This window comes from Thalassophryne amazonica, chromosome 8, assembly GCF_902500255.1.
Source record: "Thalassophryne amazonica chromosome 8, fThaAma1.1, whole genome shotgun sequence".
NCBI lineage: Eukaryota > Metazoa > Chordata > Actinopteri > Batrachoidiformes > Batrachoididae > Thalassophryne > Thalassophryne amazonica.
The window spans coordinates 5,925,481-5,948,847 of NC_047110.1; the positions used below are offsets into that span (position 1 = coordinate 5,925,481).

Genomic DNA, 23,367 nt, shown 5'->3' on the forward strand with positions numbered 1-23,367 from the left:
TACAACACTGTATGGTCTTACATAAATGGCTATTTTGGGGGTAATTTTCAGTTCAACTTTTAAAAAAATGGTATCAGTTTGTTCCCCATGTCGCGAGGATTCAGAATATATATAGTTTTTAGCACTACATGTTATAGTTTGGGAGTTTATCCCACACAGACAGACATAGCCCTTTATGTATATAGATTTACATTAAAATGCAGGAAATGCTTCAGGCATTTTTTGTACAACTATGTACATGCATTAAGATGCTACATAAGCTATATTTGGGCCACTCAGAAAATCAGTTCCTGTCCAAAACAAGACCTCTGACTTGTGTAATTTTGTACATTGGAATGACCTCACACTTTGTCATTCCAGTTTCTGTCCAGCTGGAGGCAGTGTTAGTACTTTTGTCTGCCTTTGGTGGTGTTTTGTCCAGAAAGTTCTGAGACCACCCCACGTGGGTTGGTGATCCTGATTGGCTTTGGTCTTGCCGTGTGTTTCCACCAATGATGAAGGAGAAGGTGTTTTTTTTTCTGCTTCTCCTGCCCTGAGACAGAGCAGAAAGAGGACATGAGATGTTTTGCTGCGACTTTATCAAATATGTGCAACAAATCTGATCATAAAATTCACAAAAAACATTGCAGAATTTAATCATGATAATTCACGTTATAGTCGGCCTATTAACAGAATTTAAAAACGGGTATAGAGCTTGAAGTGCACACCACTTTTTTTTAACCAGCAAATCCTGCTCCATGGTCTCTGTGCTTGCATCAACATTATCGCGATTGAGCAGTGGAGTCGAAATCTCTACCGTAGGCCAATTTTATAATATTTATACCATCTACTGCATATACCGCACACCCCTAGTGACCATTATACTAAATACGGTTTATGTGTGTCTGTGTACAGGTATCTGATCCAGGAGCTCCACAGGGCGGTTACTGGTCAAAAGAGCTCAGTATTCTGCCAGGCAGATCAGCAGGGGAAGTGGAGGTTGCATCCTGGGGTGTCCTTCTGCTTCTTCACCAGTCACACTCCCTGTGAGTCACACTCTCTGTGAGTCACACTCCTTCAAAGTCACACTCCTTTGTGAGTCACCCCCTTTGTGAGTCACCCCCTTTGTGAGTCAAACTCTGTGAGTCACACTCCTTCAAAGTCACACTCTGTGAGTCACACCCTTTGTGAGTTACACTCTGAGTCACACCCTTTGTGAGTCACACTCTGTCAGTCACATTCCTTCAAAGTCACACTCTGTGAGTCACACCCTTTGTAAGTCACACTCTGTCAGTCACACTCCAAAGTCACATTCTCAGTGAGTCACACCCTTTGTGAGTCACCGTCCTTCAAACTCACTCTCCCTGCGACTCACGCACCCTCTGTGTCATGCTTGCACTGAGTCACACTGTCTGACTCACACTGAGTGATAATTTTGTGCACTTTGTTTATTTAAGAAAAAAAAAAAAATCCAAACAATATGTGGGGAAAAATTGTTTTGCTGCTGTTCTGTTGTTTCTGAACAAAAACGTTTATTGTGATAAAGTATTTTCTATTTACCTATAAACTTGGCCCATATTCTGTCCTGGGTTTTAACTGATTAATAATACAAAGGAAAAATCACAAAAACTCTTAAATGCCATGAAAATTCATTCAGATGTAGCAATTTGATGACAATAATTGCTAAAAAGTATCGGTATCTGCGATACTGGCCCTGAATTTACTTGGTATCGGATCAATACCAAATCTTGCAGTATTGCACATCACCTCACACACTGAGAGGTTGGCCACACCTCCTGCAGTGGGGGGGGGGGGGGGGGGGGGGGGGGTGTAAAACCACACCTGCACAGATCATGAAATTAGAGTGACACACAGTCAGTGGAAATGAGATGAAATGTCAGTGACTTATAGAAACAATTACCCGTGTGCAGTACCGTGTATTCAAGGTACAGCTCTGTGCACCAAACTGCCGCATGCATACTGTACGGTTCAATACAAATACATGTAGAGTGAGGAAAATAAGTATTTGAACACCCTGCGGTTTTGCACGTTCTCCCACTTAGAAATCATGGAGGGGTCTGAAATTTTCATCTTAGGTGCATGTCCACTGTGAGAGACATAATCTAAAAAAAAAATCCGGAAATCACAATGTATGATTTTTTTTTAAATAATTTATTTGTATGCTACTGCTGCAAATAAGTATTTGACCCCCTACCAACCAGCAAGAATTCTGGCTCACACAGACCCGTTAATTTTTCTTTAAGAAGACCGCTTATTCTGCACTCTTTACCTGTATTAATTGCACCTGTTTGAACTTGTTACTTGTATTACAGACACCTGTTCACACACTCAATCAATCACACTCCAACCTGTCCACCATAGCCAAGACCAAAGAGCTGTCTAAGGACACCAGGGACAAAACTGTAGACCTGCACAAGGCTGGGATGGACTACAGGACAACAGGCAAACAGCTTGGTAGAAGACAACAACTGTTATGATTATTTATTAGAAAGTGGAAGAAACACAAGATGACTGTCAATCTCCCTCGGTCTGGGATTCCATGCAAGATCTCACTTTGTGGGGTAAGGATGATTCTGAGAAAGCTCAGAACTACACAGGAGGACCTGGTCAATGACCTGAAGAGAGCTGGGACCACAGTCACAAAGATTACATTAGTAACACATGATGCTGTCATGGTTTAAAATCCTGCAGGGCAGCAAGGTCCCCCTGCTTCAAGCCAGCACATGTCCAGGCCCGTTTGAAGTTCACCAGTGACCATCTGGATGATCCAGAGGAGGCATGGGAGAAGGTCATGTGGTCAGATGAGACCAGAATAGAGCTTTTTTAGAATCAACTCCACTTACCATGTTTAGTGGATGAGAACAACCCCAAGAAAAACATCCCAACCGTGAAGCATGGGGTGGAAACATCATACTCTGGGGGTGCTCTTCTGCACAGGGGACAGGACGACTGCACCGTATTGAAGGGAGGATGGATGGGGTCATGTATTGTGAGATTTTGGCAAACAACCTCCTTCCCTCAGTAAGAGCATTGAAGATGGGTCATGGCAGGGTCTTCCAGCATGACAGTGACCCCAAACACATAGCCAGGGCAACTAAGGAGGGGCTCCGTAAGAAGCATTTCAAGGTCCTGGAGTGGCCTGGCCAGTCTCCAGACCTGAACTCAATAGAAAATCTTTGGAGGGAGTTGAAACTCCAAACCTGAAAGATTTGGAGAAGATCTATATGGAGGAGTTTACCTAAATCCCTGCTGCAGTGTGTGAAAACCTGGTGAAAAACTACAGGAAACGTTTGACCTCTGTAATTGCAAACAAAGGCTACTGTACCAAATATTAACATTGATTTTCACAGGTGTCCAAATAAATTATTAAAAAATCATACATTGTGATTTCCGGATTTTTTTTTTTTTTTAGATTATGTCTCTCACAGTGGACATGCACCTAAGATGAAAATAGAGAAGAGGGTGCCTCAGTCTGTCACTGAACGAGCTGCTCAGCTCCACTACAGTCCGGTGCAGAGGGTGAGAGGAGTTGTTCATGATGGATTTGAACTTGGTTAACACCCTCCTCTCAGCCACCTCCTCCGGAGAGTCCAGAGGACAGCCCAGGACAGAGCTGGACTTCCTGACCAGCTTGTTCAGTCTCTTTCTCTCCCGCTCTGTGCTGCCCGGGGCCCAACAGATGACAGCATAGAGGAGAGCTGAGGCTACAACAGAGTCGTAGAAGGTCTTAAGCAGAGGCCTGCTCACTCTAAAGGATCTCAGTCTCCTCTGGTGACTCTGGCCTTTCTTGTACAGGGTGTCAGTGTTGTGAGTCCAGTCCAGTTTGTTGTTGAGGTGAACACCCAGGTATTTGAAACTGTCCATCCACGGTCTCTATGTCCTCCCCTGGATCTTCACCGGTGGGTGAGGTGGTGGTTTCCTCCTGAAGTCGATCACCATCTCCTTTGTCTTACTGGTGTTGAGACACAAGTGGTTGCGCTCACACCAGTCCATAAAGTCCGTGATGACCGACCGGTACTCCAGCTCGTTCCCCTCAGACACATGACCCACAATGGCGGAGTCATCAGAGAACTTCTGGAGGTGGCAGCTGTCCGTGTTGTAGGTGAAGTCCGAGGTGTAGAGGGTGAAGAGGAAACGCGAGAGGACGGTGCCCTGGGGGGCCCCGGTGCTGCACCTTACCACCTCAGACTGACAGCCGCACAGCCGCATGTACTGTGGGCGGTCAGTGAGGTAGTCGATGGTCCATGCGGCGAGATGTCCATCCACACCTGCGTCCTCCAGCTTCCCCCGCAGCAGGTCTGATGGTGTTGAAAGCACTGAAGAAATCAAAGAACCTGACTCTCACAGCGCTCCCGCCGGTCTCCAGGTGCGTGAGCACTCGCTGCAGTAGGTAGGTGACAGCGTCATCTACCCCGATGTTGGGCCTGTAGGTGAACTGCAGTGGGTCCAGGATGTCGCTCACCATGGTGCGGAGGTGAGACAGGATGAGGTGTTCCATGATCTTCATGAGGTGGGAGGTCAGGGCAACTGGTCTGTAGTGGGCTGGTTCCTGGTTCCAATATGATTGGAGCATTTTTAAATTTTGACCCCTGTGTAATTCTTCATTGACCCCTACCTAGCCGCCACATTGGATTTTCAAGTGGCCAGCACTTTTTTCTCAAACACTGATGAACATTCATGCCAAATCTGATGCTTGTATCACCAAGTGAACAATTCTGGCCAAAATTCATACTTATCTGCTCCACTATAATGCTGCCACCTCCAGGAAAAACACAGCACCCAGACTTGTTTTTATGCACTCATTCTGAACGCTTTTAAGTTGAAAATCAATCAGCTTTTCAGAGAGCTGCTGTGACGTCACTGCAGCGCCTTTTCAGGCAAATGAGAAGACAGAATTATTTCTGCTGATTTGTCACTCAAAATCTGTACAGATAGAACACTCATCTGTGACAGTATATTGGGCAGATGTTTTGTCTTTGCTGAGGGTGAGTACTTTTTAAACGTCATACAGTATAAGCTAGTTATTAGCCATATGGGGAAAGCTTTGGGATGAAACACAATGTTCACAAAGTGCTTTTTTTCTGTAAAAAAAATTGTTAGAACACAATTTTAAACAGGTCCTAAAACTTTAAGGGCCTAATAGTTTTCACTTTTTAGCACTTTCTTGTAGTTGTATGTTTATAACCAGGATTGTACACCTTGTTGGCAGAATAAGCAGTGCTTATTCTCATTACACAGTAATCACATGTGCATTGCTGTTTTTTTTTTTCCAGGTGGCGATGCATCCATCATTCCTATGATTGACAGACTGTCTGAACCGTGTCCTCTTGTAAGTTCTGTGAACAGCTATGAAGGCAAAGTTGATGGAACTGGTGGAGACCAACTCAAAAGGAAAGCTGACGAGGCACTGGAAGGGCAAATCTCAAAGCTGCCCCATTTGGAGGAACAGGAGACACAAGAGACAAAATCTTCTGAATCCATCTTTTCAGATGAAGGTCAAATGGAGGATCCATCACACAGTAAACGGACAACTTCAGGAGAACAAGCAGGACCACAGACACAACCTCCAGGCCTCCTGACTTCAAACAGATGGACAATACTGTCAAACAGGCCTCCGATATTTACAGAACAGGGGCCAAATGTGTCCCCGGGGGGCCAGCTGACCCTCTGCAACCTGGGGTGGACTACCACAGCACAGGCATGCTCCGCATGAAGCCTGGCCGAGGAGAACCAACTCAGTCCCTCTCCTGCAGCGACAAACTGGCTCGCTGGGGGGTGTTGGTTTCCAAGGAGCACTGCTGTCTCATTACCTCCAGGAGGTGCTCTACTTTAGCTGTGTGGTTGTGGGAAGTGCCCCTACAGTTCAGAGGTCATGCAAGGGCATTGATTACAAGGTAAGGAGCAGCACATTTCAGGTCTGGTTATTAACAGCTGCTAAAGATAATAGCAGCATTTCTGCTCCAATTTTAAGAGTTAAGAGTTTTTTATTGTTATGTTCACAGTAAAAACAGGCAGTTATTCCACACTATGAAATTCTCATCAAATTATTAAAAAAAAAATGCATTATAAAATACACATTATTAGACTGAAGAATGTATTATATACACTATTTGATGGATGCACAGTTTAGAGGATGTGCAGTTTATGCAGCATTGGCAATTTTGTGCCATATTGTGTTGTTTTAAGCAGCATTCCTGCTGTGCAGGAGTCGTAAGGTGCCTGCTGGATGCATAAATAATAACTACTTAGAGGATGATAGTAATAATGAGACAGTAATAAGAGTGACAGTGAAATAACAGTCAGTCAGGTTGGTGGTGTGGTGGTGGGGGTGGGGGTGGGGTGGGGGTGGGGGTCAGTGTGTCAGAGAGTTACTGAGAAGCCTAAGGGCCTGTGGGTAGAAGCTGTTCCCCAGCCTAGTAGTCCTCGACTTCAGACTCTCGTAGTGTCTGCCTGATGGTAGGAGTGTGAGGACTGAATGTTGGGGGTGTGTACTGTCCCTGATCAGGTTGCGTGTCCTACTTAGGACTCTGGTTTTGGTAAATGTCCTGCAGTGAGGGGAAGGCTGCCCCAGAGATGTACTGTGAGTTCTTAATCACATGCTGGAGAGCCTTCCTGTCTTGGACTGTGCAGTTACCGTACAAGACTGTGATGGCAGTGCTGAGGACACTCTCAATCGTACACCTGCAGATGTTACTGAGAATTTTGGCTGACATACCTTTTTTTTTTAGTCTTCTCAGAAAGTTCAGTCTCTGTTGGGACTTCTTGATGATCTGTCAGGTGTTGTAAGCCCAGCTGAGATCATCACTGATGTGAATTGTTTTGTGCAATGCCTGTTTTTCTAAAGCTATATCTGCTTGAAACTTTACACCATGTACAATCTTGCTATGACCAAGTTGACTATATTTTATTTATCACCAATCATTTTGATGTTAACCTGTCCAATATGATGTGTGCTGCCACCTTTCTTGGCCAAGTCATCCTCACAAAGAGAGATTTGGAACCCTGTGAAAACGAAAAGTTGACAGGAGTAATATTTTTGGAGAAATTAGCGATATTAGCTAACAACAGTGAACATAGATGTTTGTGCTGCATGCACCCATGGGAATTCTGGGTTTTGGGGTTTTAAAATGTTGTTATTGTGGCTGATGTTAGTTGAACTGGGTGTTAGTGTTATTGATTTGTTGTATTTTGTAGTTACATTGGTTTAGTCGGTTTAGTTAAGTGTCATGTGCTGTTACCATAATTGAGAAGTGTTGTGTGTTGATGACTTCTGCCACCATCTCTGTTTGTGCGTGTGTAAAAATAAAAGTACCTGCTTGTGGTAGAAAAGACAAAAAAATGTGTGCGTGCATGCATGTAACTTCGACTATGGACAAATGGGGGATGAGCGCCGCCAAAATGGAACACTGAACAATGGCTGTTAAATAATTACATTCTGGACTCACACACCATTCCATCAGGGGGCGGTAAATGATATTTATATTAAAATTGAAAATTGAAGGTGTGTGTGTGTGTGTGTGTGTGTGTGAGTGAGAGAGTGTGAGATGTTATTAGTAAGTTCAATGTAAGTAAATAATGTAATTGTAAATACATTAAAAATACATGGATGCCCAGAAAGTGAAAACACTTATTTCCATTGTGGTCCATTTAAAAATCAAATGACAGAATAGAAGTAATAATCATAATAAGACTAAAGAAACCTACTGAAACAGTTATTGTTATTTATTCATCACATGCAGTTGTAGTGAAGTGATGGTGCGACATGCTCAAATTGTGCACAGTGAATGAAGATTGTGGAAAACATACATTTGATGAATATATATTGCATATATTGTAGCAGTTGTGTTATGGTGAGATTAGAGTGGAACTATGGGCAGGGATGAGGCTGCGTGTTGGAATACGATCCATGACTGTAATAACTAATAAAAGCCCTTCATCCTGCAGTAAAAAAACAGAAGAGATTTAATGCTGTTATGTGCGAGTTTATGAGAAAGATGATTTTGGCAGAAAGGGCTGGTGATGCTGTCACAAGTGGTTTAGGTCCTCCTGTGCTTTGTAGGTGTTCCCACGTCTCAGAGCTTCCTGCTGGCTTCTTGCTGAGCTCACCGGTGCTGCTTCAGTCCAGCCTGGAGTTCCCCTTCAGCCAGACGCATACTGAGCTCCGTCACGAGTCCGGATGGGGCCGCATCTCCGCCTGTGGAGCAGGTAAAGGACCTCACACTGAGGCCCCCCACTCAGAAAACACCTGATGATCTTCTGCTTTTATTTACAACCGCATAATGTCGTTTTGTGATTGGGAATAGTGCACGTGGAGATGCTTCGGGGCCATGGTGGGGATTTTCCTCTGTAATGATTACGCTTTCCCTTCAGCTTTACTATAGGCTTTACTGCAAATCGTATTCAACCACGACATTCTGCAGCAGTGTAGATCAGCGTCTGTGTTCACTGTCAACTGGGTGCAAGATGAAGTCAAAACTTCCATTTTCTACATTATTGAGCAGGGGTGGTGGCCAAGTGGTTATGTGCTTGTTTTCAGGTGCGAAGGTTCTGGGTTCAAATCCCACCGCTGCCACATTTCTCCATGTAAGGTGGAGTTGCGTCAGGAAGGGCATCCGGTGTAAAAGCTGTGCCAATTCAACATGCAGATCCACCTTGGATTTGCTGTGGCGACTCCGAGTGCAACAAGGGAGCAGCTGAAGGGACTTACATTAATCAAATCACAATAATAATAATATATGAGCAAGCGTTGCGCAGCGGCGCGAACAGTACAGGTACTGTACGGGCGTCCGAAACAGGAAGTGCCAATTTCAAATCCACAGTAAACAGGAGTGTTCAAATGCAAACACTTCCTGGATTGACCGACAGATCCCATGAAATCTTGCGGGGAGCTCAGTGGCAAGCTACACTCAAACAGGAAGTGCAGAATTCTCACTCACTCACAGTGAAACAGGAAATGGTTGAACACTTCCTGGCTGGGTGGAGCTAGAGTGGAGGCCGGATTTCACTGGACTTTGGATTCCCCTGAAATCTGATTGGATCAACGTCTGGTTGAAAGAGCTGCATTTTGAAATCAGTAAGTCACATTGACTGCTAGGTTCCTCCTGTCCAGTAGTTTGCTGGTGTACCACAAAAAGTTCTAATACACCTTAGTAGAAGAAGAAAAATGTTTGCTTCAGATTTTGAACTGAACACTTCATTTGAACTATGGACTTCTAATCACACCAAACTTATATTGGTGAGTAAACGACTGTATTTTATGTCAGAAATGAGGTCCAGGTTGTTAAAAGCAGCATTTCTCCTCTAATTCAGGTTGCCATGTCTGTTTGTTAGCTGGTTAAGAGAGTAACACTGTTTAAGGTAACAGACAGCAGCTGGTTCTCTGGTGGCTTATTAGTGCAGCAGATAACTGAAACAATCCTTCAAATGGTGACACAAGCATCAAATTCAGCACAAATACAGCTGGTGCAAAATTAATGGAGCAACTTTAACTTTTGACCCCTGTACAAACTGAAACTGACCTTTGTCACCATTCTCATCATTTATCATTCTTATCACTTGTCTGAAGAAAACTGGCAATAAAACAGATTATTATTTACAGGTTTTATCAAGTTTTAGAGATTTGCTTTCAGTTTGAGTTTGAGGAAGATAATTTTATAAATTATTTTTTATTTTTTTGTTTTTCTTGTATTTGAAATGGCAAAAACAAATTAAAATGTGTGAAATTCCAAGTGTTCCAATACTTTTGTAGGGCACAGTATCTAACCTTATGATGAGTGTAAAATGAGTGTGGCATTATTTTTTTGTATTTTTTGTTGGTGTATTTTTTTTGTTTGTTTAGAATGTTTAATTTTCACTGTTGCTGTACTTTGAGTCAAATCATAGTCATATTGTTTATCATATTGAAATGACAATTCAGTAAGGTATATCTTCTATTACACATTCCAAATCTAAGGTGGAAACTCTACTTGTGTTTACTAAGGTACACAGAAATATCTTTAAAAAAGAGAGAGTAGAGCCACTTAAGTGCCTGGTGTTGAGAACCAGGGATGGTAGTTTGAAAAGCTTTTTTATCCCATGGGAACATCTCCCTACCCACCTAAGCGGCTCAGGAATATGGACAGTATGTATTTATTTATGTGACAATATTGAGATTCGATAATTTGTCCATATTGTACAGCCCTACTGTCAACGAGCTGAAAACTCGAATATTAATTTACCCTCTACATTAAAAAAAAATCCTTAAAGTGGCGGGGGGTTAAGAGGGCTGTAATTAGGGGGGCAGCTGAAAAGCAAACAAAGTAAAATGCGTAGAAAGGCAGAGTATGGGGGGGGGGGGGGGGGGGGGCAGAGCCCTCCAGAAGCTGAAAGGTGAAATAAAGAAAATGCTTATAAAAAGGCGGGGGGTCTGGGTGGCTAAAAAGGTTTTAGTCATGCTCATGCTCCAAGAACAGTTTTACTGAAAAAAGTCTGAAGGACCTAATCAATCAATCAATTTTTTTATATAGCGCCAAATCACAACAAACAGTTGCCCCAAGGCGCTTTATATTGTAAGGCAAGGCCATACAATAATTATGTAAAACCCCAACGGTCAAAACGCCCCCTGTGAGCAGCACTTGGCTACAGTGGGAAGGAAAAACTCCCTTTTAACAGGAAGAAACCTCCAGCAGAACCAGGCTCAGGGAGGGGCAGTCTTCTGCTGGGACTGGTTGGGGCTGAGGGAGAGAACCAGGAAAAAGACATGCTGTGGAGGGGAGCAGAGATCGATCACTAATGATTAAATGCAGAGTGGTGCATACAGAGCAAAAAGAGAAAGAAACAGTGCATCATGGGAACCCCCAGCAGTCTACGTCTATAGCAGCATAACTAAGGGATGGTTCAGGGTCACCTGATCCAGCCCTAACTATAAGCTTTAGCAAAAAGGAAAGTTTTAAGCCTAATCTTAAAAGTAGAGAGGGTGTCTGTCTCCCTGATCTGAATTGGGAGCTAAATGACAAATAAATGACATGGTGAGATGCTGACGAGCTTCACTTATTCATGTCCGTGAATATGCATATTAATTATAAAAAAAAGCAAAGGATTTGCATGGAGAAAAACATCTGACAAAACAAGCAGGTCAAACAAGACTGTCTGTTTGGATCCTGTAGGGGTCATGAACCCGCCCCACCTGCATGGGTTTGGTGTGTGGACTCAAACGTGCTCCGGCGTGGTTCAGGTCGCTGGGTGTGAGTACATCATTGCTAATCTTGAAACCTTTTTATTTTCTGCTCTTGCTGCTTTAATGGTTTTGTATCTTATTAAAATATGTTTGCCGAGGTCTCGACCCAGTCCTCGTCCTCGTCCACTGTCCTGTTAGTTCGATGTTTGTGGTTTTAGTTTATGTGCACTGTTCTTTTAATTCAGACATTCATGTTATTTGTTTCAGTGCATGTCTCTAGTCTTTCCATTTGTTCATTTTCTGATGCTTATCCAGGTCCAGGTCACAGTGGCAGCTCATCCGACACTTCCCTGTCCTCGGCCAAGTCCTGTAACTTCCTGAGGGATCCTGAGGCATTCCCAAGCCATCTAGGAAATATAATCCCTTCAGTGTGTCCTGGGTCTTCCCCAGGGCCTCCTCATAGTTGGATAATTCCTGGAAGTCCTCCCTGAGGAGATGACCAGTGGGCATCCTCAGCCACCTCAGCTGGCTCCTGTCAATGTGAAGTAATAGCTCTACCCCGAGTCCCTCCTGGATAATCGATCTTCTCATCCTGTCCAGAAGTGTAAGTCCAGATACCCAACGTAGGAATCTCATTCCTACTGCTTGTATCCGCGATCTTATTCTTTCAGTCATTACCCAAGTTCATGACCATAGGTGAGGAGTATAGGAGCATAAACTAACTGGTAAATTGAGCATCTTGGCGTCTGGCTCAGGTCCTCCCTCACCATGACAGTCCAGTACTGCCATCCGTAAACCATCAGACGCCACACAATCCGTCTGTTGAGCTCACGCTCCAATTTACCCCCACTCCTGAACAGGACCCTGAGATACTTCAACTCTTCCACTTGTGGCAGTAACTCTCCCCTGACCCAGACGGGACAATCCACCGTTTCCCAACAGAGGACCACGCTCTCAGATTTGAAGCTGCTGATTCTCATCCCAGGCACTTCACACTCTGCCTCAAACCTGCTCAGTGAGCGTCAGAGATCACCGCCTGATGAAGCCAACAGAACCACATCATCCACAATCGCCTGTGTTTCATGAAAATGAATATTTTCATACACATGGAAATTTATTCAAGTGTCCTTTCCACTATTTTAGGGGCCCACGCAGACACGGACCCTTGGGGCTTGTGGTCGCTTCATTTGCCCCCTGACATGCACAAATATAAACGTCCACCTACCACAGGTGACAAATGGCACGAAGGCACTACGATTGATTGATTGTGTGTTTCAGCTGTCAGCTGGTGTCATGTGACCGATCAGCCTCTGGATGTGACTGCTAACGGCTACAGACATGGAGTCACCAAAAGCTTGTGGGAACAGCTAAGGCCAGGTAGACCTGTAACAGAAAGAGCACAAACCAGCGTGAGCTGCACATCCTTTCCCCGCCCCTGTGATGACGTGTGTGTTTGTCTGCAGGTCACGTCTGTGTAGGTAGAGCTCTTCCACTCCTTCCTGTCTGTGGTGGAAGCCACTGACTCGTCAATGCTTCCGGACTCTCTCAGGTTACAAAACAACACCACTTCACATTGACACAATGACAAATGTTCCTATTTGAAAGCATTTTAAGGAGAACTTGCACAGTGAAAGCCCAGCTTTAAAGGCCCCTGTCGCACCTTGACGATTAGCAGTGCATACCGACAGCCCGTTTCCACCGAGTGGTTCGGGTCGGTACTGCACGGTGTGGTGCGAATCAGAAACAGAGTAATTTAACATTATTTTATTATATTTTTGTCTTGGTGGCTCATTTTCATCGTAACCAGAATGGTGATGATTCAACTGATTGCTGTGATAACGTAGCTGTGAATGAATAAAATGCTGTGACTCTTTAAACTTTTAAAGCGCCAGTCGCGATCAGACCGCAACTTGATCTGTCCCCATCTGACTGATCAGACGGGGGCATTCAAACAGCTCTGAATGATCAGACAGGGGCAAACCAATCAAAGCACCATTCATGGTCTGATCGCGACCGGCGTTTTAAAAGTTTAAAGAGTCACAGCACTTCATTCACGGCAGACTGGGGGACCAATCAAAATGCTGGCCGCTGTCTGGTTGGTTTACCCCCATCTGACTGATCAGACAGGGGGAACCGATCAAATGGGGTTACCGATCAAGCACCGGTCCAACCTGATCAGTTCCTCGACCACGACACCAACATCCTCTGAGAAACACACCTGGTGCAGAAAAACCACTGAGGGACTCCAGCCACAACAAGAAATTAAAGTATTTTCAGCCATCATTTTCCAAAATCAGGAGGCTTATGTGGATACGTTTTTTGTCAGACTGTGATGATGAATCTGGACTGAAACGAACAGGTAAGACTATTTTTACTCCGTGTGTGAATGAAACAGGCTGTTTGCAGAGGACTGCAGCTTTCAGCCAGTCAGTGGACAGCATTAATGGACATATTTCGACTTATGAGTAAATTACAAGAAATGTGTCAACAATTGCATAACTTACCTACAACTTATGGTCCGCGTATGCGGGACGTATCAGCCATATGCTGGCATATGTGAAAATATGTGCATGCCCAGCGTGCTTCAGCAATGCTCTTAACTTATACGAAACTTACCAATAATTTATTAGAGATACACCAGCTTTTTTAACATGGTCGGCATACGTTAGCTAAATCGTCATGGTGTGACAGGGCCTTAAGCTATGGTCATGTCAACTCCCAAGAGTATGTGATGGCATGACTGATTTATGATGTGGAAATGGCACGTCCATTCTGAGTACTTTTAAATGACAATATGCTGATCACTATTTGTGGTACTGAACACAACCCCCCCAAATTCAGGTTGCTCCAAAGCATACCCGCGCACTTAGATGATAGTATGACCACACTTGCCACAAGTCGAGAAGTCATCGCCAGTGACATTGGTGATGATGAGGTCACACCACTGGTGGCACCACCGATTGTCAGATGGCGCGAGCAGTTGCATGACAACTCGTACCACAAGCTGTTACATGATGATGCAAGATTCACGCATTTATTGTCATTGCCACAAAGAACAACGAAATTACATTGGAGCATCCACATGCGTAGTTAAAAGAGCAACCAGTGCAATAAATAACCCCTAAATACCCCATGTAACATTATAACATCTGTACAGTGACATTTGACAGCAATATCAATCAATCAATCAATTTTTTTTTTATATAGCGCCAAATCACAACAAACAGTTGCCCCAAGGCGCTTTAATTGTAAGGCAAGGCCATACAATAATGATGTAAAACCCCAACGGTCAAAACGACCCCCTGTGAGCAAGCACTTGGCTACAGTGGGAAGGAAAAACTCCCTTTTAACAGGAAGAAACCTCCAGCAGAACCAGGCTCAGGGAGGGGCAGTCTTCTGCTGGGACTGGTTGGGGCTGAGGGAGAGAACCAGGAAAAAGACATGTGGAGGGGAGCAGAGATCGATCACTAATGATTAAATGCAGAGTGGTGCATACAGAGCAAAAAGAGAAAGAAACAGTGCATCATGGGAACCCCCCAGCAGTCTACGTCTATAGCAGCATAACTAAGGGATGGTTCAGGGTCACCTGATCCAGCCCTAACTATAAGCTTTAGCAAAAAGGAAAGTTTTAAGCCTAATCTTAAAAGTAGAGAGGGTGTCTGTCTCCCTGATCTGAATTGGGAGCTGGTTCCACAGGAGAGGAGCCTGAAAGCTGAAGGCTCTGCCTCCCATTCTACTCTTACAAACCCTAGGAACTACAAGTAAGCCTGCAGTCTGAGAGCGAAGTGCTCTATTGGGGTGATATGGTACTACGAGGTCCCTAAGATAAGATGGGACCTGATTATTCAAAACCTTATAAGTAAGAAGAAGAATTTTAAATTCTATTCTAGAATTAACAGGAAGCCAATGAAGAGAGGCCAATATGGGTGAGATATGCTCTCTCCTTCTAGTCCCCGTCAGCACTCTAGCTGCAGCATTTTGAATTAACTGAAGGCTTTTTAGGGAACTTTTAGGACAACCTGATAATAATGAATTACAATAGTCCAGCCTAGAGGAAATAAATGCATGAATTAGTTTTTCAGCATCACTCCGAGACAAGACCTTTCTGATTTTAGAGATATTGCGTAAATGCAAAAAAGCAGTCCTACATATTTGTTTAATATGCGCTTTGAATGACATATCCTGATCAAAAATGACTCCAAGATTTCTCACAGTATTACTAGAGGTCAGGGTAATGCCATCCAGAGTAAGGATCTGGTTAGACACCATGTTTCTAAGATTTGTGGGGCCAAGAACAATAACTTCAGTTTATCTGAGTTTAAAAGCAGGAAATTAGAGGTCATCCATGTCTTTATGTCTGTAAGACAATCCTGCAGTTTAGCTAATTGGTGTGTGTCCTCTGGCTTCATGGATAGATAAAGCTGGGTATCATCTGCGTAACAATGAAAATTTAAGCAATACTGTCTAATAATACTGCCTAAGGGAAGCATATATAAAGTGAATAAAATTGGTCCTAGCACAGAACCTTGTGGAACTCCATAATTAACTTTAGTCTGTGAAGAAGATTCCCCATTTACATGAACAAATTGTAATCTATTAGACAAATATGATTCAAACCACCGCAGCGCAGTGCCTTTAATACCTATGGCATGCTCTAATCTCTGTAATAAAATTTTATGGTCAACAGTATCAAAAGCAGCACTGAGGTCTAACAGAACAAGCACAGAGATGAGTCCACTGTCCGAGGCCATAAGAAGATCATTTGTAACCTTCACTAATGCTGTTTCTGTACTATGATGAATTCTAAAACCTGACTGAAACTCTTCAAATAGACCATTCCTCTGCAGATGCAGTTAGCTGTTTTACAACTACCCTTTCAAGAATTTTTGAGAGAAAAGGAAGGTTGGAGATTGGCCTATAATTAGCTAAGATAGCTGGGTCAAGTGATGGCTTTTTAAGTAATGGTTTAATTACTGCCACCTTAAAAGCCTGTGGTACATAGCCAACTAACAAAGATAGATTGATCATATTTAAGATCGAAGCATTAAATAATGGTAGGGCTTCCTTGAGCAGCCTGGTAGGAATGGGGTCTAATAAACATGTTGATGGTTTGGATGAAGTAACTAATGAAAATAACTCAGACAGAACAATTGGAGAGAAAGAGTCTAACCAAATACCGGCATCACTGAAAGCAGCCAAAGATAACGATACGTCTTTGGGATGGTTATGAGTAATTTTTTCTCTAATAGTTAAAATTTTGTTAGCAAAGAAAGTCATGAACTCATTACTAGTTAAAGATAATGGAATACTCAGCTCAATAGAGCTCTGACTCTTTGTCAGCCTGGCTACAGTGCTGAAAAGAAACCTGGGGTTGTTCTTATTTTCTTCAATTAGTGATGAGTAGAAAGATGTCCTAGCTTTACGGAGGGCTTTTTTATAGAGCAACAGACTCTTTTCCAGGCTAAGTGAAGATCTTCTAAATTAGTGAGACGCCATTTCCTCTCCAACTTACGGGTTATCTGCTTTAAGCTACGAGTTTGAGAGTTATACCATGGAGTCAGACACTTCTGATTTAAAGCTCTCTTTTTCAGAGGAGCTACAGCATCCAAAGTTGTCTTCAATGAGGATGTAAAACTATTGACGAGATACTCTATCTCCCTTACAGAGTTTAGGTAGCTACTCTGCACTGTGTTGTTATATGGCATTAGAGAACATAAAGAAGGAATCATATCCTTAAACCTAGTTACAGCGCTTTCTGAAAGACTTCTAGTGTAATGAAACTTATTCCCTACTGCTGGGTAGTCCATCAGAGTAAATGTAAATGTTATTAAGAAATGATCAGACAGAAGGGAGTTTTCAGGGAATACTGTTAAGTCTTCTATTTCCATACCATAAGTCAGAACAAGATCTAAGATATGATTAAAGTGGTGGGTGGACTCATTTACTTTTTGAGCAAAGCCAATAGAGTCTAATAATAGATTAAATGCAGTGTTGAGGCTGTCATTCTCAGCATCTGTGTGGATGTTAAAATCGCCCACTATAATTATCTTATCTGAGCTAAGCACTAAGTCAGACAAAAGGTCTGAAAATTCACAGAGAAACTCACAGTAACGACTAGGTGGACGATAGATAATAACAAATAAAACTGGTTTTGGGACTTCCAATTTGGATGGACAAGACTAAGAGACAAGCTTTCAAATGAATTAAAGCTCTGTCTGGGTTTTTGATTAATTAATAAGCTGGAATGGAAGATTGCTGCTAATCCACCGCCCCGGCCCGTGCTACGAGCATTCTGACAGTTAGTGTGACTCGGGGGTGTTGACTCATTTAAACTAACATATTCATCCTGCTGTAACCAGGTTTCTGTTAGGCAGAATAAATCAATATGTTGATCAATTATTATATCATTTACCAACAGGGACTTAGAAGAGAGAGACCTAATGTTTAATAGACCACATTTAACTGTTTTAGTCTGTGGTGCAGTAGAAGGTGCTATATTATTTTTCTTTTTGAATTTTTATGCTTAAATAGATTTTTGCTGGTTATTGGTAGTCTGGGAGCAGGCACCGTCTCTACGGGGATGGGGTAATGAGGGGATGGCAGGGGGAGAGAAGCTGCAGAGAGGTGTGTAAGACTACAACTCTGCTTCCTGGTCCCAACCCTGGATAGTCACGGTTTGGAGGATTTAAGGAAATTAGCCAGATTTCTAGAAATGAGAGCTGCTCCATCCAAAGTGGGATGGATGCCGTCTCTCCTAACAAGACCAGGTTTTCCCCAGAAGCTTTGCCAATTATCAATGAAGCCCACCTCATTTTTTGGACACCACTCAGACAGCCAGCAATTCAAGGAGAACATGCGGCTAAACATGTCACTCCCGGTCTGATTGGGGAGGGCCCCAGAGAAAACTACAGAGTCCGACATTGTTTTTGCAAAGTTACACACCGATTTAATGTTAATTTTAGTGACCTCCGATTGGCGTAACCGGGTGTCATTACTGCCGACGTGAATTACCATCTTACCAAATTTACGCTTAGCCTTAACCAGCAGTTTCAAATTTCCTTCAATGTCGCCTGCTCTGGCCCCCGGAAGACAATTGACTATGGTTGCTGGTGTCGCTAACTTCACATTTCTCAAAACAGAGTCGCCAATAACCAGAGTTTGATCCTCGGCGGGTGTGTCGTCGAGTGGGGAAAAACGGTTAGAAATGTGAACGGGTTGGCGGTGTACACGGGGCTTCTGTTTAGGGCTACGCTTCCTCCTCACAGTCACCCAGTCAGCCTGCTTTCCCGGCTGCTCGGGATCTGCCAGGGGGGAACTAACGGCGGCTAAGCTACCTTGGTCCGCACCGACTACAGGGGCCTGGCTAGCTGTAGAATTTTCCACGGTGCGGAGCCGAGTCTCCAATTCGCCCAGCCTGGCCTCCAAAGCTACGAATAAGCTACACTTATTACAAGTACCATTACTGCTAAAGGAGGCCGAGGAAAAAAACATTTCACACCCAGAGCAGAAAAGTGCGGGAGAGACAGGAGAAGCCGCCATGCTAAATCGGCTAAGAGCTAGTAGCTACGCTAAGCTAGCGGATTCCTAAAAACACGCAAAGTGAATAATGTGTAAATAATTTAGAGGTGATTCAGCAGAATGAGTGCTTTAGTTAAGGCACGTAAAGATTACACTGGGAAACAAATCGTAATCTAGATAACTAGATCAATCTAACTGCGCAGATTAAACAGCTAACAGATACAGAAAAACACCGCTGTGCTCCGGAACAGGAAGTGATACAATACCGCAGTGAGAGCCAACCACCAGTCAAGTCAACTTCAACTTCACAGAATGTTGGTGCCAAACAGATACGTACAAACACACTTTAGATGATCTTTCGCATTCCTCATGCCGCCTTTGAGAACCCCAGAAACGACATCTTCATAAGGACAGTGCAACTCTTTCAGCAGACCGCTCACCTCAACTTGAAGGCCGTCCATATCATCTGAAGCAACACACGCACAAAAAACATTATTTAAAAAACAAAAAAAAACAATGTCAGATAGGCAGATTGACAGAGACCAGACAGTTATTGAGCAGCTGGACTGATCTGGCTGACCTGGGCCAGATGATAAAAACAAGATATTGATAAAATGCATTAAAGAGTAAGAACAGACCAAATAAATAAATATAAAAACAGTGACACTGTGCAGCAATGCAGAAACCAGTTCAATACTATTAATTGATGGCTATAATCCACGGAAGGAGGGACATAGGGGGAAGAGGGCAATTTCCAAATAAATAATTAATAATAATGTGCAACAATGCAAAACCAGTTCAATGCTACTACAATTGATTATGAACCCAATGCAATTGATATAGTTATAGTCCGTGGGAAGGAGGCAGAGAGGGGAGGAGGGCAGTGTTCAATAATCTGACAGCTTGAGGATACAGGCTATTGGCCAGTCTAGATGTTCTGGCCTTTACAGCCCTATACCTTCCCTGAAGGCAACAGATGGAAAAAGTGATAAGCAGGATGGTGCTGATCTCGCAGGATATTACGCACTCTATTAAGACAGCGAGTGGGATAGATAGTGTTAATCTCTGGGAGAGTCGTCCCAATGATTCTCCCGCTATTTTCACCACCCGCTGAAGTGCCTGCTGACCAGCCTTAGTGCAGCTGGAGAACCACACTAACAACCCATATGTCAGCACACTACTGATGGCACAGTTATAAAAGTTCACCATCAGGCATCTAGGGATACGGGCACTCCTCAGCTTCCTCAGATAATAGAGGCGTTGTTGGGCCTTTCCCACAACTGAGGCAGTGTGAATGCCCCAGGACAGGTCCTCCGTCACTGTCACACCCAAGAACTTAAAACTGCTAACCCTCTCCAGCATCAGTGCCAATGAAGAGAGGTTGATGGTCATTATGCCCCTTATGAAAATCCACAACTTTCTTTAGTCTTTTTGGTGTTTAGCGCTAAATTGTTGTCCTGGCACCAAGACACCAAATGTTGCACCTCAGACCTGTAGTGTGTCTCATTGTCATTGGTGATAAGTGAGCACTGTGGTGTCTTCGGCAAATTTGACAATGAGATTGAATGGGGAGTGACACAGCAGTCATGGGTAAACAGAGTATAGAGCAGGGGACTCAAAACACATCCTTGAGGGACCCGGTGTTAATAACAAGGGTAGAGGAGATGTTTTTCCCCACTCTAACACTCTGTGTGCGATTAGTTAAAAGTCCACAATCCAATTGCGCAGGATGGAATTGAGACCCAGCTGATGGAGTTTGGACCGCAGTTTAATCGGCCGGATAGTATTAAAGGCCGAACTGTAGTCCACAAAGAGGAGCCGTGCATAGCTGTTCCTATGCCCAGGTGCTCCAATAACGTGTACAGAACCATAGCAATGGCATCCTCAGTTGAGCTTTTCTCTCTGTAAGCAAATTGGTATGGATCCATTAACAGTGATATTGCAGCTTTAATGTATTTGATAACCAGTCTCTCCAGACATTTGGCAGGAATGGATGTAAGTGCCACAGGTCTGTAATCATTGAGACATGTGACATTAGACTGCTTTGCAAGGGGGAACAATTTGGTTATGAATAATTTTTTTCTCTAATAGTTAAAATTTTATTAGCAAAGAAAGTCATGAAATCATTACTTGTTATAATTAAAGGAATACTCGGCTCAATAGAGCTCTGACTCTTTGTCAGCCTGGCTACAGTGCTAAAAGAAACCTGGGGTTGTTCTTATTTTCTTCAATTAGTGATGAGTAGTAAGATGTCCTAGCTTTACGGAGGGCTTTTTTATAGAGCAACAGACTCTTTGTCCAGGCTAAGTGAAGATCTTCTAAATTAGTGAGACGCCATTTCCTCTCCAACGTGTTGTGAAAGTGTAGTGACACGGACCCACAACAGGGGCGCAAATGAACGGTCAATAGATGAGCCAAAAAGTAACAATTTAATGTTGTGAAATGTGCACAACGAACATACAGACAATCTCTGAATATGATTACAGTCAAAGTACAAAGGTGACGTGTGGGCAGGCTCGAGGATAGAAGACGTATGTCCTGAGAAGGGCCGGAACCACACGATTTCCGCCACCACCGAACCTGGTGAATACTGGAGCCGCCAAGTCCCGAATTCCCAGGTGATCACCGTCTCCGACTGTCGGATCTGGTACTGCTGGCGAGAACAAAGACAGTCAAGTGTGGGTGTGTGTACACCCAGTAACAACAACGGTGGGAATGCCACCTCCACCTCTCACTCAATATGTGATGAGTACCGCAGTGATTCCTCAGGGGAAAAGAGTGCCGTCCTGCACTCACTCAGCTTCCACAGAAAGAGGAACCGGTACTCCTGCAAACACTCACAATATACAGATATATTGTAACACAAAACGGCTGAGGATATTACCTTCAATGAAGTACGATATCTCGGCGATGAGGTGGAGATGACGTCTGGGTTTTATGGAGTGAGATGATGACGACTGAGTGACAGCTGTCAGGAAGTAATGAGTAACAGCTGTCACTCTCGGCTGTGTCCGTGGCGGCAGCGCCCTCTCGTGCCTGAAGCCCGCATTCAGGCAGGGCGCCCTCTGGTGGTGGGCCAGCAGTACCTCCTCTTCTGGCGGCCCACACAACAGGACCCCCCCCTCAACGGGCGCCTCCTGGCGCCCGACCAGGTTTATCGGGGTGTCGGCGGTAGAAGTCGGCCAGGAGGGCCGGATCCAGGATGAAGCTCCTCTTCACCCAGGAGCATTCTTCGGGTCCATACCCTTCCCAGTCCACCAGATATTGAAACCCCCGGCCCATTCGACGGACGTCCAGAGCCGGCGCACTGTCCAAGCCGGCTCCCCGTCAATGATCCGGGCAGGAGGCGGCGCCGGACCGGGAGCACAGAGGGTGAGGGGTGGTGAGGTTTGATCCTGGAAACATGGAAGAGTGGGTGGATCCGCAGTGAAACTGGGAGCTGGAGCTTCACCGCGGCAGGGCTGAGGACTTTGAGGATACGGAAGGGGCCGATGAACCTGTCCATCAATTTTGGAGACTGTACTTGCAGGAGGATGTCCTTCGTTGACAACCACACCTCCTGCCCGGGCTGGTATGCAGGGGCCGGGGACCGCCGGCGGTCTGCATGGGTCTTGGCCCTCGTCCGGGCTTTCAACAAGGCAGAACGGTGGTGCGCCACACCCGACTGCACCTCCGAAGATGGGCCCGGACCGAGGGCACACCGACCTCTCCCTCCACCACGGGAAATAATGGGGGCTGGTACCCCAAACACACCTCAAATGGGGAGAGGCCGGTGGCAGAAGACACCTGGCTGTTATGCGATACTCGATCCAGGCCAGATGGTTACTCCAGGCCGTCGGGTGTGCGGATGTTACGCAGCGGAGGGTCTGTTCCAGTTCCTGGTTGGCCCGCTCTGCCTGTCCGTCGTCTGTGGATGGTACCCGGCCGAGAGGCTCACGGTGGCCCCCAGTTCCCTGCAGCTCCTCCAGACGTGTGAGGAGAACTGGGGACCACGGTCAGAGACGATGTCGGTGGGTATCCCATGCAGACGGACGACGTGGTGGACCAGGAGGTCTGCTGTCTCCTGGGCTGTTGGGAGCTTCGGGAGGGCCACGAAGTGGGCCGCCTTGGAGAATCGGTCCACTATCGTGAAGAGGTGGTGGTTGCCCTGGGACGGCGGAGGCCTGTGACGAAATCCAGGCCGATGTGGGACAAGGGGCGATGAGGCACCAGTAATGGCTGGAGAAGTCCTTGGGACCTTTTATGGTCTGCCTTGCCCCTGGCACAGGTGGTGCAGGCCTGGATATACTCCCGGACGTCGGCCTCCATAGACGCCCACCAGAAGCGCTGCCGGACAACTGCCACGTCTCCTTCGCACCCCTGGATGTCAGGAGAGCTTGGAACCGTGACAGAAGACCAAGACTGCAGCTCTGGCCTCTGGTGGGACGTATAAACGGTTCTTCGGACCTGTTCCTGGGTCCGGGCTCCGTGCCAAGGCCTCCCGGACGGTCTTCTCCACGTCCCAGGTGAGGGTGGCCACGATAGGGACTCCGGCAGGATAGGCTCCGGTGGATCCGACAGTGCAGTTTTGACCTCCTCTTCGTGTACCCGGGACAAGGCATCCGACCTCTGGTTCTTGGTCCCGGGGCGATAGGTGATCCGGAAGTCAAAACGCCCGAAGAACAGTGACCAGCGGGCTTGCCTGGGGTTCAGCC

The 23,367-nt window shown here is 45.0% G+C and overlaps 1 protein-coding gene across 1 annotated transcript in view; it reads left to right on the forward strand.

Moving 5' to 3' along the window:
* adat1 (adenosine deaminase tRNA specific 1) overlaps positions 1–23,367 on the forward strand; it is a 122,082-nt gene that overhangs the window by 66,164 nt on the left and 32,551 nt on the right. Inside the window, 7 exon segments of the mRNA XM_034175893.1 lie at positions 895–1,025; positions 5,274–5,555; positions 5,558–5,776; positions 5,779–5,869; positions 8,033–8,205; positions 12,434–12,564; positions 12,634–12,704. Of these exon segments, the coding sequence (XP_034031784.1) occupies positions 895–1,025; positions 5,274–5,555; positions 5,558–5,776; positions 5,779–5,869; positions 8,033–8,205; positions 12,434–12,564; positions 12,634–12,704 (1,098 nt within the window).